We start from the raw sequence: 15612 nt of genomic DNA, 5'->3' as shown, positions 1-15612 counted from the left end.
TCTCACTGGGGTACGGGTCCTACACACTGACTCTCACTGGGGTATGGGTTCCACACACACTGACTCACACTGGGGTACAGGGTCCCACAGTCACTGATTCTCAGGGATACAGTTGATACACACTCTGGTGTTAAACAACAAGGGACAAAGAGGATTAGAGCAATAGTTACAGGGGACTCTATAGTTAGGGGTGCGTTTCTGTGGACATGAAAGAGACTCCAGGATGGTCTGTTGCCTCCCTGGTGCCAGGGTCCAGGATGTCTCTGAACAGACAGAAAGCATGCTGAAGGGAGAGGTCGTAGAATCATAGAAATCATAGAAACCCTTCCGTACAGAAAGAGGCCATTCGGCCCAACGAGTCTGCACCGACCACAATCCCACCCAGGCCCTACCCCCATATCCCGACATATTTACCCACTAATCTAACCTACGCATCTCAGGACACTAAGGGGCAATTTTTGGCCTGGCCAATCAACCTAACCCGCACATCTTTGGACTGTGGGAAGAAACCGGAGAACCCGGAGGAAACCCACGCAGACACGAGGAGAATGTGCAAACTCCACACAGACAGTGACCCAAACCGGGAATCGAACTCAGGTCCCTGAACCTGTGAAGCAGCAGTGCTAACCACTGTGCTACCGTGCCGCCCAATATGTCGTGGTACATATTGGTACTAACGACATAGGCAGGAAGAGTGATGAGGTCCTGCAGCAGCAGTTTAGGGAGTTAGGAAGAAAGTTGAAAAGCAGGAGCTCTAGGGTTGTAATCTCAGGATTACTCCCTGTGCCAAGTGAGGCTAGAAATAGGAAGATAGTGCAGCTCAACACGTGGCTAAACAGCTGCTGGAGGAGGGAAATTTCAGATATCTGGACCATTGGGGTCTATTCCGGGGCAGGTAGAACCTGTACAAGAAGGATGGGTTGCATCTAAACTGGAAGGGCATAAATATTCTGGCCGGAAGCTGGCTAGTGTCACACGGGAGGATTTAAACTAGTTTGGCTCGGGGGGTTGGGGGGGAAACCAAAGCAAAGGTGAATTAGCTGAAGGGGAAGCAGACAGTAGGGCCAGTAAGACTCAGAGAAACAGTAGGCAGGGTGGGGTTGCTAATCAAAGAGGGTCTGGTGGACTGAAGTGCATTTGTTTCAATGCGAGAAGTGTAACAGGTAAGGCAGATGAACTTAGATTAGTACCAGGAACTATGATGTTGTTGCCATTACAGAAACTTGGTTAAGCGAAGGACAGGATTGGCAGCTTAATATTCCAGGATACAGATGTTTCAGGCGGGATAGAGGGGGATGTAAAAGGGGTGGGGGAGTTGCACTACTGGTTAAGGAGAATATCACAGCTGTACTGTGGGAGGACACCTCGGAGGGCTCATACAACGAGGCGATATGGGTAGAGCTCAGGAATAGGAAGGGTGTAGTCACAATGTTGGGGGTTTACTATCGGCCACCCAACTGCCAGCGGGAGATAGAGGAACAGATATGTTGGCAGATTTTAGCAAGTTGTAAAAGTAACAGGGTTGTTGTCGTGGGAGACTTTAACTGGGACTCACTTAGTGCTAGGGGCGTGGATGGGGCAGAGTTTATAAGGAGCATCCAGGAGGGCTCCTTGAAACAGTATGTAGATAGTCCAACTAGGGAAGGGGCCATGCTGGACCTGGTATTGGGGAATAAGCCTGGCCAGGTGGTCGACGTTTCAGTAGGGGAGCAGTTCGGGAACAGTGACCACAATTCAGTAAGCTTTAAGATACTGATGGACAAAGATAAGTGTAGTCCTCAAGTTAAGGTGCTAAATTGGGGGAAGGCTAATTACAACAATATTAGGCAGGAACTGAAGAATGTAGATTGGGGGCAGATGTTTGAGGGCAAATCAACATTTGGCATGTGGATGATTTTCAAGTGTAAGTTGATAGGGATTCAGGACGGGCACATTCCTGTAAGGGTAAAGGATAAATATGGCAAGTTTTGGGAACCTTGGATAACGAGTGATATTGTGAGCCTAGTCAAAGAGAAAAAGGAAGCATTTGTCAAAGCTAGGAAGCTGGAACACACAAAGTGTGGAATACAAGGAAAGAAACTTAAGCAAGGAGTAAGGAGGATCACGAAAAAGCATTGGCCAGCAGGATTAAGGAAAATCCCAAGACTTTTTAATACATATATAAAGAGCAAGAGGGTAGCCAGGGAGAGGGTTGACCCACTCAAGGACAAGGGAGGGAATCTATGCGTGGAGCCAGAGGAAATGGGCAAGGTATTAAATGAGTACTTTGCGTCAGTATTCACCAAAGAGAAGGACTTGGTGGATGATGAGTCTGGGAAAGGATGTTTAGTTAGTTTGAGTCATGTTGAGATCAAAAAGGAGGTGGTATTGGGGTTCTTGAGAAACATTAAGGTAGACAAGTCCCCAAGACCTGATGGGATATACCCCAGAAAACTGAGAGAGGCGGGGGGAAATTGCTGGGGCCTTGAGAGAAATCTTTGTTTCCTCACTGGCTACAGGGGAGGTCCCAGAGGATTGGAGAATAGCCAATGTTGTTCCTTTGTTTAAGAAGGGTAGCAAGAATAATCCAGGTAATTACAGGCTAGTGAGCCTTACATCAGTGGTAGGGAAATTATTGAAGAGGATTCTTCGAGACAGGATTTATTCCCACTTGGAAATAAGTGGACGTATTAATGAGAGGCAACATGGTTTTGTGAAGGGGAGGTCATGTCTCACGAACTTGATCGAGTTTTTCGAGGAAGTGACGAAGATGATTGATGAGGGTAGAGCAGTGGATGTTGTCTACATGGACTTCAGTAAGGCCTTTGACAAGGTCCCTCATGGCAGACTGGTGCAAAAGGTGAAGTCACATGGGATCAAAGGTGAGCTGGCAAAGCGGATACAAAACTGGCTCGGCCAAAGAAGACAGGGTAACAGTGGAAGGGTGTGTTTCTGAATAGAGGGCTGTGACAAGTGGTGTTCCTCAGGGATCAGTGCTGGGACCTTTGCTGTTTGTAATATATATATAAATGATTTGGAGGAAAATGTAACTGGTTTGATTAGTACGTTTGCGGACGACGCAAAGGTTGGTGGATTTGCGGATAGTGATGAGGACCATCAGAGGATACAGCAAGATAGAGATCGGTTGGGCAGAGAGATGGCAGATGGAGTTTAATCCGGACAAATGTGAGGTAATGCATTTTGGAAGGCCTAATACAGATAGGAAATATACAATAAATGGCAGAACCCTTAAGAGTATTGCTAGGCAGAGGAATCTAGGTGTACAAGTACACAGGTCACTGAATGTGGCAATGCAGGTGGAGAAGGTAGTCAAGAAGGCATACGGCATGTTTGCCTTCATTGGCTGGGGCATTAAGTTTAAAAATTGGCAAATCATGTTGCAGCTTTATAGAACCTTAGTTAGGCCGCACTTGGAATATAATGTTCAATTCTGGTCACCACACGACCAGGGTGAGGTATCTATAGGGATACACAATTGGCTTCTTGACAGGTGGTTGTAGAGGGTTGTTTTTCAAACTGGAGGCCTGTGACCAGCGTGTGCCTCAGGGATCAGTGCTGGGTCCGCTGTTATTTGTCATTTATATTAATGATTTGGATGAGAATGCAGGAGGCATGGTTAGTAAGTTTGCAGATGACACCAAGATTGGTGGCATAGTGGACAGTGAAGAAAGTTATCTCCAATTGCAACGGGATCTTGATCAATTGGGCCAGTGGGCTGATGAATGGCAGATGGAGTTTAATTTCGACAAATGCGAGGTGATGCATTTTGGTAGATTGAACCAGGGCAGAACTTACTCAGTTAATGGTAGGGGGTTGGGGAGAGTTACAGAACAAAGAGATCGACGGGTACATGTTCATAGCTCCTTGAAAGTGGAGTCACAGGTGGACAGAGTGGTGAAGAAGGCATTCGGCATGCTTGGTTTCATTGGTCAGAACATTGAATACAGGAGTTGGGACATCTTGCTGAAGTTGTACAAGACATTGGTAAGGCCACACTTGGAATACTGTGTGCAGTTCTGGTCACCCTATTATAGAAAGGATATTATTAAACTAGAAAGAGTACAGAAAAGATTTACTATGATGCTACCGGGACTTGGTGGTTTGAATTAGAAGGAGAGGCTGGATAGATTAGGACTTTTTTCTCTGGAGCATAGGAGGCTGAGGGGTGATCTTATAGAGGTCTATAAAATAATGAGGGGCATAGATCAGCTGGATAGTCAATATCTTTTCCCAAAGGTAGGGGAGTCTAAAAGTAGAGGGCATAGGTTTAAAGTGAGAGGGGAGAGATACAAAAGTGTCCAGAGGGACAAATTTTTCACACAGAGGGTGGTGAGTGTCTGGGACAAGCTGCCAGAGGTAGTAGTAGAGGCGGGTACAATTTTGTCTTTGAAAAAACATTTCGATAGTTACATGGGTAAGATGGGTATAGAGGGATATGGGCCAAATGCAGGCAATTGGGACTAGCTTAGGGGTTAAAAAAAAGGGCGGCATGGACAAATTGGGCCGAAGAGCTTATTTCCATGCTGTAAACCTCTATGACTCTATGACTCCAAAGAAAAGAGTTACCAGGATGTTGCCTGGTATGGAGGACACTAGCTTTGAGGAGAGGTTTGAGAAACTTGGTTTGTTCCTACTGGAACAATGGAGGATGAGAGGCGACCTGATAGAAGTCTACAAGATTATGAGGGGCATGGACAGAGTGGATAGTCAGAAGCTTTTTCCCAGGGTGGAAGAGTCAATTACTAGGGGGCATAGTTTTAAGGTGCGAGAGGCAAGGTTTAAAGGATATGTACGAGGCAAATGTTTTACAGAGGGTGGTGGGTGCCTGGAACTCGCTGCCGGGGGAGGTAGTGGAAGCGGATACGATCGTGATTTTAAGGGGCGTCATGACAAATACATGAATAGGATGGGAATAGAGGGATATGATCCCCGGAAGGGTAGGGGGTTTTAGTTCAGTCGGGCAGCATGGTTGGTGCAGGCTTGGAGGGTCGAAGGGCCTGTTCCTGTGCTGTAATTTTCTTTGTTCTTTGTTCTTTGTTCACACTGACTCTCACTGGGGTACGGGTTCCACACACACTGACTCTCACTGGGGTATGGGTTCCACACACACTGACTCTCACTGGGGTACGGGTTCCACACACACTGACTCTCACTGGGGTACCGGTTCCACACACAGACTCTCACTGGGGTACGGGTTCCACACACACTGACTCTCACTGGGGTACCGGTTCCACACACAGACTCTCACTGGGGTACGGGTTCCACACACACTGACTCTCACTGGGGTACCGGTTCCACACACTGACTCTCACTGGGGTACCGGTTCCACACACAGACTCTCACTGGGGTACGGGTTCCACACACACTGACTCTCACTGGGGTATGGGTTCCACACACACTGACTCTCACTGGGGTACAGGTTCCACACACACTGACTCTCACTGGGGTACAGGTTCCACACACACTGACTCTCACTGGGGTACGGGTTCCACACACACTGACTCTCACTGGGGTACGGGTTCCACACACACTGACTCTCACTGGGGTATGGGTCCCACACACACTGACTCTCACTGGGGTAGGGGTTCCACACACACTGACTCTCACTGGGGTACGGGTTCCACACACACTGACTCTCACTGGGGTACGGGTTCCACACACACTGACTCTCACTGGGGTACGGGTTCCACACACACTGACTCTCACTGGGGTACGGGTTCCGCAGACACTGACTCTCACTGGGGTACGGGTTCCGCAGACACTGACTCTCACTGGGGTATGGGTCCCACACACACTGACTCTCACTGGGGTAGGGGTTCCACACACACTGACTCTCACTGGGGTATGGGTCCCACACACACTGACTCTCACTGGGGTAGGGGTTCCACACACACTGACTCTCACTGGGGTACGGGTTCCGCAGACACTGACTCTCACTGGGGTACGGTTCCTACACACACTGACTCTCACTGGGGTACGGGTCCCACCCACACTGACTCTCACTGGGGTACGGGTCCCACACACACTGACTCTCACTGGGGTACGGGTCCCACCCACACTGACTCTCACTGGAGTACAGAAAACACACACACTGACTCTCACTGGGGTACGGGTCCTACACACACTGACTCTCACTGGGGTACGGGTCCCACCCACACTGACTCTCACTGGGTTACGGGTCCCACCCACACTGACTCTCACTGGGGTTCAGAAAACACACACACTGACTCTCACTGGGGTACGGGTCCCACACACACTGACTCTCACTGGGGTACGGGTTCCACACACACTGATTCTCACTGGGGTACGGGTCCCACCCACACTGACTCTCACTGGGGTACGGGTTCCACACACACTGACTCTCACTGGGGTACGGGTCCCACACACACTGACTCTCACTGGGGTACAGAAAACACACACTTACTCCCTGCAGTGCAGGGGGTAGCCATTCAGCCCATTGACTTTGCACCGACTCTCCAAAGGAGAAACCCACCGGGGGCCACCAGCCCCCCCCAAGCTCCGAACCCCATGCATTTACCATGGCACTATAGGCAGCAGTTCTAGCCACTGTGAGCAGGCACACAACATAGGCACCGACTCCCACTGGCCTCCGCACTCACACACCACCTTTCATGGGGCTAGGAATTCCAACATACTCTGAGTATTCTCCAGTTCATGGCAGCAATGTTCACTTGCGACAGCATATTTGGCTATCGTGATATCACAGTCCAGTACAACCCTGTACCCGCACGGCGACAGGCAACAGTCTAAACCCATCAAAATCTAACAATAATAGTGTGGAAAACATTGATGAGAAATGGAATGTCAACATGCCAGATCAGTTAACACAGTTTAATTATAACAAATTAATTTGCTTAACTTATAACATTTGAACAACTCTTAAACATTTCAAGATGCATTTGTTAATTGCTAATCTGTCACTAAGAGTTCCAATTCAAGTAATATTCCTCTTATAGACTTAAACCCACTCTTTAAAATTAGTTATCAAAACACGGGCATACATGTTGTGTCTTAGGTTACCACCCCTGGAGCTTTCAGAGAGATAGAGAGCACACGTGAGAGAGGTACAAACCACAGTTGTATTTTAAAATGAAACTCTTCTCTGCAACCCTAGCTCCTCCCATTAATACATGACTCTGTCTGTACACCTGGTCTTAAATCCCAGGAGAACCTAAATAAACAAAAGGTCCATTAACTCTACAAGTTAGACAAATGACTCCAGTAACAGGACACTACCTCTTAAAACGATCCCACCTTAAACACACAGCATAGCAAGGTAGCACCATCCTGACTTGGAAATATGTCGGCCATTCCTTCACTGTCACTGAGTCAAAATCCTGGAATGTCCTCCCTAACAGCACTGTGGGTGTACCTACACCACATGGACTGTAGTGATTCAAGAAGGCAGCGTACCAGTACCTTCACAAGGGCAGCTAAAGATGGGCAATAAATATTGGCCTAGTCAGCGATGCCCACATCCTATAAATAAACTAAATAAAAGCCTCCATTAGTTATATGAAGCCCAGTTGGATGAAGTTTTCCCTCTGCAGGAGAGCCTGGGGCCTGCACTGCCACTGGGGCCTGCACTGCCACTGGGGCCTGCAATGCCACTGGACAATCCCGTGGCCTCCACTACCACTTGGACCTCCATTGGCACTGGGGCCTCCACTGGCATTGGAGACATCCAATCCACCAGGAGCTCTCTATCCCTTCAAGCTGCGAGGGGCCTGAACCTGGAGAATGCAATCCCTCGTCACACTGAGCTTCTCATTGTTGGAATGATGATTGAATATTGTGCTGTTTGTTATAAACACTGAAACTTTACCTTTACTCCACCGAATGGCCACAGTTCCCCCTCTAGAGCCAGGATGACCACACTGCAGCCTCCCTGGGGACACAGAGTTTCAGCTGCTTTCTGCCTGAGATTTACAACCCACTCAGTGGTCAACTTAAAATCACCCCCCCTCCCCACTGAAGGGGGTCCTTTTGACGCAGTTATTCGGTGTATACAGCACGGCCTCTCTGCATACAGCACAGTCTGTGTATAAAACAGTCTCTACACAGCATAGCCGGTGTACACAGTGCAGTCTCTGCATACAATACAATGTACACAGTATGGTCTCTGGACACAACATGTTCTCAACACCACACAGGCTCAGTATTTAACACAGTCAGTACACAGCATGGCCTCTGAATACATCATGCACACAACATGTTGTATATAGCATTGTATACAACATGGTCTCTGTATGCAATCCGATCTCTGTATACAATACATTTTCTACACAACACAGTTTCTTTATGCAATATCATCCGTTTTGATCCAGCAGAGGTTAATTGCCCCACAGACCCAAAGGGAAACTTGGCCCCTGTATCACAACCTTTTTTTTGTATTTCAAAAATAAGATACATTTACTGAGTTCAAAGGCCACAAATTCCAGTGACACTTTTGGGATTTTAAACATAAAATTAAAATATCTATGAACAAAAAGAAAAATAAATTTAGCCACACTAAGATTATGTTTCCATAGTTAAATTTAGTCTTGTAAAACATTCTGCCATAAAGATTTTCCACTTGGTCAGACTCACAAATAAACACCCTTTTGGCAACAATCACTTAAAGAAGTTTAGAACAAAGACCAAAGAAAATTACAGCACAGGAACAGGCCCTTCGGCCCTCCAAGCCTGCACTGACCATGCTGCCCGACTGAACTAACACTCCCTACCCTTCCGGGGACCGTATCCCTCTATTCCCATCCTATCCATGTATTTGTCAAGACGCCCCTCAAAAGTCACTACCCTATTCGCTTCCACTACCTCCCCCGGCAACGGGTTCCAGGCACCCACTACTCTCTGTGTAAAAAATCTGCCTCGTACATCTCCTTTAAATCTTGCCCCTCGCACCTTAAACCTGTGCCCCCTAGTAATTAATTTAAATATTGAAATTTCAGTAATACCACAAAGCAACCCACTCCACAGGGCAGCATGGTGGCACACGGGGCGTCATGGTGGCACAGTGGTTAGCATTGCTGCCTCACAGTGCTAGGGACCCAGGTTCAATTCCGGCCTCAGGTGACTGTCTGCGTGGAATCCGCATGTTCTCCCTGTGTCTGTGTGGAGTCTGCACGTTCTCCCTGTGTCGGTTTCCTCCGGGTGCTCCGGTTTCCTCCCACACTTCAACGATGTACAGGTTAAGTGGATTGGCCATGCTAAACTGATCCTAGTGTCAGGAGGACTAGCTAGGGTAAATGCGTGGGGTTATGGGGATAAGGCTTGGGTGGGATTGTGATCAGTGCAGACTCGATGGGCCAAATGGCCTCCTTCTGCACTGTAGGGATTCTATGATCAACTTTTGCCGTAGCAGAGGTGTATCACAGGGCTTCTATCTTGCTCCCTCTCTGCTGTAGAAATTCAAGAAACACCAGACTACTTTTTGCAGCCTTTTCATGCTTAACTGGCTGTCTGATTTAAAATGAATCTCTTCTAGCCCAGAGTTCTAACAAGCGGGTCTTTCTCACACGACCAATTGCAGGAGGCCTCATGTGGCCACACTCCCTAATCTGTCATTAAGTCATCTTTTTTGCCTCTGATTTCATTGTCCTTAATCTCTCTTTAAAATGGAACTTTTCCAGCAGATAAAAACCTCTCATGTTCCACCTTTGCCCCCAGTTTTGGGTCCAATCAAATGTAATAACCGTTGCTGGTATATTAATGAAATATTTGGAAGGTGTAGAAGTCCTTTTACTTCCCTCTGGAATATAACAACTGAAAACAACAAAAAACTGTCTCTGCACGAAACACGGTCAGTTTGAATATTAAACACAATGGGGCAGGGCGGGAGCAGGGGGGTGATCTTGAGCCCAGGCTCTCTATCTGTGGGAATAGCAGTGGGGGCTCAAGATCTGGTGAAATGGAGAAGTCATGGATCTTGTCAGTGGGATTGATATTTCCGCCACCTCCTCCTCCCCTCCCCCCCCCCTCCCCCCTGCCCCACCCGCCACCCCCCCCAGCAAATTAATCAGATTCACGGCCACAATGGGGATGAATTTGATTTAAGTACATCTCCATACATTAGCATATCATTCACCCCTCCTCCCTCCACCCCCCACCACCCCCCCACTCCCTCCTTTCTCCTTAGCCTCATATTGACCCAGCTGTTTGCTGCTGGGTGCTTGGCGCTGGGTGCTTGGCGCTGGGCGTTAAGCACTGGGTGTTTGGTTCTGGGATCTGGATGCTTTGTGTTGGGTGTTTGGTGTTTGGCACTGGGTGCTTGATGCTGGGCGCAAGGTGTTTGGCACTAGGTGCTGGGTGATTGGCGCTTGGTGCTGGGTGTTTGGCACTGGGTGCTTGATGCTTGGCACTGGGTGCTTGGTGCTGAGTGCTTGGCGTTGGGTGTTTGGTGCTTGGTGTTTGGTGCTGGGTGTTTGGTGTTTGGTGCTGGGTGCTTGGTGCTTGGTGCTTGGTGCTGATTGCTTGGCGTTGGGTGTTTGGTGCTTGGTGTTTGGTGCTGGGTGCTTGGTGCTTGGTGCTGGGTGCTTGGTGCTTGGCGTTGGGTGCTTGGTGCTTGGTGCTTGGCGTTGGGTGTTTGGTGCTTGGTGCTGGGTGCTGGGTGCTTGGTGCTTGGCGTTGGGTGTTTGGTGCTTGGTGTTTGGTGCTGGGTGCTTGGTGCTTGGTGCTGGGTGCTTGGTGCTTGGCGTTGGGTGTTTGGTGCTTGGTGTTTGGTGCTGGGTGCTTGGTGCTTGGTGCTGGGTGCTTGGTGCTTGGCGTTGGGTGCTTGGTGCTTGGCGTTGGGTGTTTGGTGCTTGGTGCTGGGTGCTGGGTGCTTGGTGCTTGGCGTTGGGTGTTTGGTGCTTGGTGTTTGGTGCTGGGTGCTTGGTGCTTGGTGCTGGGTGCTTGGTGCTTGGCGTTGGGTGTTTGGTGCTTGGTGTTTGGTGCTGGGTGCTTGGTGCTTGGTGCTGGGTGCTTGGTGCTTGGCGTTGGGTGTTTGGTGCTTGGTGCTGGGTGCTGGGTGCTTGGTGCTTGGCGTTGGGTGTTTGGTGCTTGGTGCTTGGCGCTTGGCGTTGGGTGTTTGGTGCTTGGCGTTGGGTGTTTGGTGCTTGGTGCTTGGCGCTTGGCGTTGGGTGTTTGGTGCTTGGCGTTGGGTGTTTGGTGCTTGGTGCTTGGCGCTTGGCGTTGGGTGTTTGGTGCTTGGCGTTGGGCTCTGGGTGCTGGGTGCTTGGTGCTGGGTGCTTGGTGCTTGGCGTTGGGTGTTTGGTGCTTGGTGCTTGGCGCTGGGCTCTGGGTGCTGATTGCTTGGCGTTGGGTGTTTGGTGCTTGGTGCTGGGTGCTTGGTGCTTGGCGCTGGGCTCTGGGTGCTTGGTGTTTGGTGCTGGGTGCTTGGTGCTGGGTGCTTGGTGCTTGGCGCTGGGCTCTGGGTGCTTGGTGTTTGGTGCTGGGTGCTTGGTGCTGGGTGCTTGGTGTTTGGTGCTGGGTGCTTGGTGCTTGGTGCTTGGTGCTTGGTGCTGGGTGCTTGGTGCTTGGCGCTGGGCTCTGGGTGCTTGTTGCTGGTTATTAGCGCTGGGTGTTTCATTCTCATTAAGCAGTTCCAGCCCACATTAACTCCTGAATCTTTTCTATTTTAAGGGTGTGGGGTAACACTGCAACTCCGAGACATACAGGATGCCTCGCTCTTTCCTCGTCAGGTCGAAGCGAGGTAGCAGCTACCAGGAGAAGTGCTATGGAGATGATGAGAATATCCTGCAAACATTCCGACCAGATTTCAGTCCAGGTAAGGAGGCTGAATTCCGAGTGGAAGTGATGTACATTTACTATCTGCACCTTACCCCGAGGAAAGGCACTAACATGGGCAAGAAGAGTGTGACGTGTGCTTTGTGTCTGCACAGAGTGAGGGGTATCCACGGGGAGGGTGTATCTGTGCGGGGGTTGTATATGTGGGGGGGGTTGTATCTACGGGGGAGGGGTGTATCTGCGTGGGAAGGGGTGTATCTGCATGGGAAGGGGTGTATCTACATGGGAAGGGGTGTATCTGCGTGGGAAGGGATATATCTGTGGGGGGGGGGGGGAGTGCATCTGTGGGGAGCTGCATCTGTGGGGGAATATCCTCAGGGCGTAGGGTTATCTGTGAGGGGGTATCCACAGGTGGTGGGGTTATCTGCTGGGGGGCTACCCTCAGGGGGTAGGGTTATCTGCGGGGTGATCCTTGGGGGGTGCATTCGGGGGGAGGTTATCTGCAGGGGGTGAGAATACCCACAGGGGATATCCACGGGGGGAGTGTTTCTGTGGGGGAGTGGGAGGGTACTCCTCCCCCCACCCATTTTGTTTTGGGAAGCAGAGTAAGTTAGTAAAGGAGCACATGCCCCAAGGTATTACGTTTATTATTTCCTTGTTTAGCAAAGAAGGACAGAGGAATGAGTAGGAGGCAGAGGAGGGAGGATAGGAAGTGCAGGTCAGATGGGGGAAGGGGATTGGCAGGGTCTCCCTCAGCCAGTGTGTGGGGGATTTGGGTTCTTCAGCCCAGGAGGGGCCCGACTACAAGTCTGCAAAGTTCTCAACTCACCTCCCTGTCTCGACCCAGTTGATAAACAATTGTAAACCTCTCCCCCTTCCTGAAACAAAAACCAACCTTTGAAATGGGGGCATCAAGCCCACAATCACTCATCCAGCCCCTCCCACATTTAGAACATAGAACATAGAAAAACTACAGCACAAACAGGCCCTTCGGCCCACAAGTTGTGCCGAACACCTCCCTACCTTCTAGACCTACCTATAACCCTCCATCCTATTACGCTCCATGTACTCATCCAGGAGTCTCTTAAAAGACCCTATTGAGTTCGCCTCCACCACCACTGACGGCAGCCGATTCCACTCGCCCACCACCCTCTGTGTGAAAAACGTCCCCCTAACATCTCCCCTGTACCTACCCCCCAGCACCTTAAACCTGTGTCCTCTCGTAGCAGACATTTCCACCCTGGGAAAAAGCCTCTGAGAGTCCACCCAATCTATGCCTCTCAACATCTTATATACCTCTATTAGGTCTCCTCTCATCCTTCGTCTCTCCAAGGAGAAAAGACCGAGCTCCCACAGCCTATCCTCATAAGGCATGCCACTCAATCCAGGCAACATCCTTGTAAATCGCCTCTGCACCCTTTCAATCTTTTCCACATCGTTCCTATCGTGAGGCGACAGTACTCCAAGTGGGGTCTGACGAGGGTCTTATATAGCTGCATCATTATCCCCGGACTCCTAAACTCAATCCCTCGATTGATAAAGGCCAGCACACCATACGCCTTCTTAACCACCTCCTCCACCTGCGGGGCCGATTTTAGAGTCCTATGGACCCGGACCCCAAGGTCCTTCTGATCCTCTACAGTACTAAGAGTCTTTCCCTTAATAATTTACAGGGTGTGTGGCCTCAAGCTCTAGGCCTCTACAGGCCTGGCCTTTCTCCCCCCCCCCCCCCCCCCCACCCCCAGTGCCCAGTGGAGAATGCCAAGGTGCCCCATGGGCATTGCCAAATTTGCCCATTAGGCAGTGCCAGGGTGTCAGGCTGGCACTGCCAGGCTGGAAATGCCAGGGGGCACCCCCCCCCTTACCCCGGACCTCCTGGGGGGGCTCCATGGCCCCCCTTCACTCCAGCGGGGTCGGGCCGCCAGTTCTCCGTTTGTGTGGAGCTATTGTAAACCCCGCTGGAGTGAAACACTCCTGGCCTGGAGGGAAGGCTAATGATTTGCAGATGACAATTTAAACAACTTATTCAGTTCCGCACCGATTTCTGGTGTGGAGCTGATGACGCTGGAAATTCGGGGCCCAGAGAGGCGTGGAGGCCATGGCGCCCAGTGGGAAGCCCGCTCTGCAGCCTCTGTGAGAGCAGCACAGCACAGCTGGGAGAATCACCCCCATTGTTTTAAAACAGTCAGTTTCTGAAAGAAGCCAGGTGTATCTCTCTGTCTGTCTCTCTCCAGAAGAGCTCTGAGGAGTCTCGGGCTAGCAACCTAATTACAAGCCGAGAGTTTGCTAACTGACTTTGAAGAGGGGTTTTCAGTCTGTAAGAAGAATATTGCTTGAATTGGAACTCGTAGAGATAGGTTAGCAGTTAAGAGTTGGAACCTGTCATGTTTAATTATTGTTCAAATGTTAAATGTTAAGCTAATTCATCTGTTCTAGCTAAACTGTTGTTAAATAAAGTTTGTTTTGATAAAAGCTTCTCAGTGTGTCAGTAGTGTTAACGCCTGGAGTGAAGCATCCTATCCTCACACTAAAGCCAAAGGAGCAAATTTTGGGTTCTAGTCTGACTTGATAATATACCTTGGGGTTTCTGATCCTTACCCTGATATGTTCGAATTTAAAGTTGTTTCAATTTAAAGTTGTTTCGAATTTAAAGTTGTTTCAAAGATGTGTGGGTTAGGTTGATTGGCCATGCTAAAATTGCCTCTTAGTGTCTTGACATGGATAGGTTAGAGGGATTAGCGGGTAAATATGTAGGGATATGGGGGTAGGGCCTGGGTGGGATTGTGGTCGGTGCAGACTCGATGGGCCGAATGGCCTCTTTCTACACTGTAGGGTTTCTATGATTCTAATTATTAATTGTTAAACTGTTTCAGTTTGTTAGAGTTATAGTTAAACTGTGTTATTTAATAATGTTTGGTTTACTATAAAAGATATCTAATTTGTCAGTGGAATTACTCCTGGAGAGATGTATCCTTTCCTCACATTTATCCAAAACAGAAAACGTGTTTGGTTCTAGTCTGGTTTCCTAATGTAATTTGGGGTCCTGGGGAGGTAGTGGAAGCAGTTTTAAGGGGCATCTGGACAAATACATGAATAGGATGGGAATAGAGGGATATGGTCCCCGGAAGGGGAGGGGATTTTAGTTCCCACGGGCAGCATGGTCGGTGCAGACTTGGAGGGCCGAAGGGCCTGTTCCTGTGCTGTAATTTTCTTTGTTCTTTTTTCTTTGTCTCAGACCCCAGCAGGACTTTCTCGGTGGAGGGTCTGGGTGGCGGGTCTGGGTGGCGGGTCTGGGTGGCGTGTGTGGGCGGTGTGTCTGGGCAACTGGACAGCCCAGGTTGGCACTAACCTGCACCCTCTCACTCCCTGCTACTGGGTGATCACACTGTCCTCTGAACTCAGTGTTCCAACATTGACTCTCTGTCTGCCCTTAACCACAGGAGGTGCCTGCCGGGAGGAGCCTGCGTCCCAGGGAGCGCCAGAGATTTCAGTTACAATCCAGGAGCCTTCACGAGGTGTCAATGCAGGAGCGACAAAGGTCTCGGAGCAGGGCTCAGAGTCAGGCTGCTGGAGAGGTGCTCGAACCCTCACTGGCTCAACCAGGACCAGGGAGACCTTGGCAAATCATCACAGCACAGAGGGAGAAATGTGTGAGAGTCAGACTGAGCACCTGTGGAGGCCTCTCACTTCACCTGGTGAGTCTTTGGGAATGTGGCCCAACCACGGCCTTAGGGCAAGTCAACAGAGACGCCTTTAAACACGCGCTAGGAAGGATGTGAGGGGGCCGAGGAGGTTTCCCAGAATGGGTCCAGCAATGAGGGAGTTCAGCTAGGCAGCTCGGAGGGAGAAGTTATGGTAATTCTC

At 49.8% G+C, this 15612-nt stretch overlaps 1 protein-coding gene across 1 annotated transcript in view; it reads left to right on the top strand.

Annotated features, from left to right (window-relative positions):
* LOC144507542 (zinc finger protein Gfi-1b-like) overlaps positions 1-15612 on the top strand; it is a 121129-nt gene that overhangs the window by 1011 nt on the left and 104506 nt on the right. The window contains exons 2-3 of the mRNA XM_078234682.1: positions 11644-11788; positions 15189-15443. Coding sequence (XP_078090808.1) covers positions 11680-11788; positions 15189-15443 — 364 coding nt within the window. The 5' untranslated portion in view covers positions 11644-11679. The remainder of the gene's footprint in view (positions 1-11643; positions 11789-15188; positions 15444-15612) is intronic.

This window comes from Mustelus asterias, chromosome 19 (assembly GCF_964213995.1).
Source record: "Mustelus asterias chromosome 19, sMusAst1.hap1.1, whole genome shotgun sequence".
Taxonomy (NCBI): Eukaryota; Metazoa; Chordata; class Chondrichthyes; order Carcharhiniformes; family Triakidae; genus Mustelus; species Mustelus asterias.
This window is presented reverse-complemented; position numbering and strand designations above follow the sequence as displayed.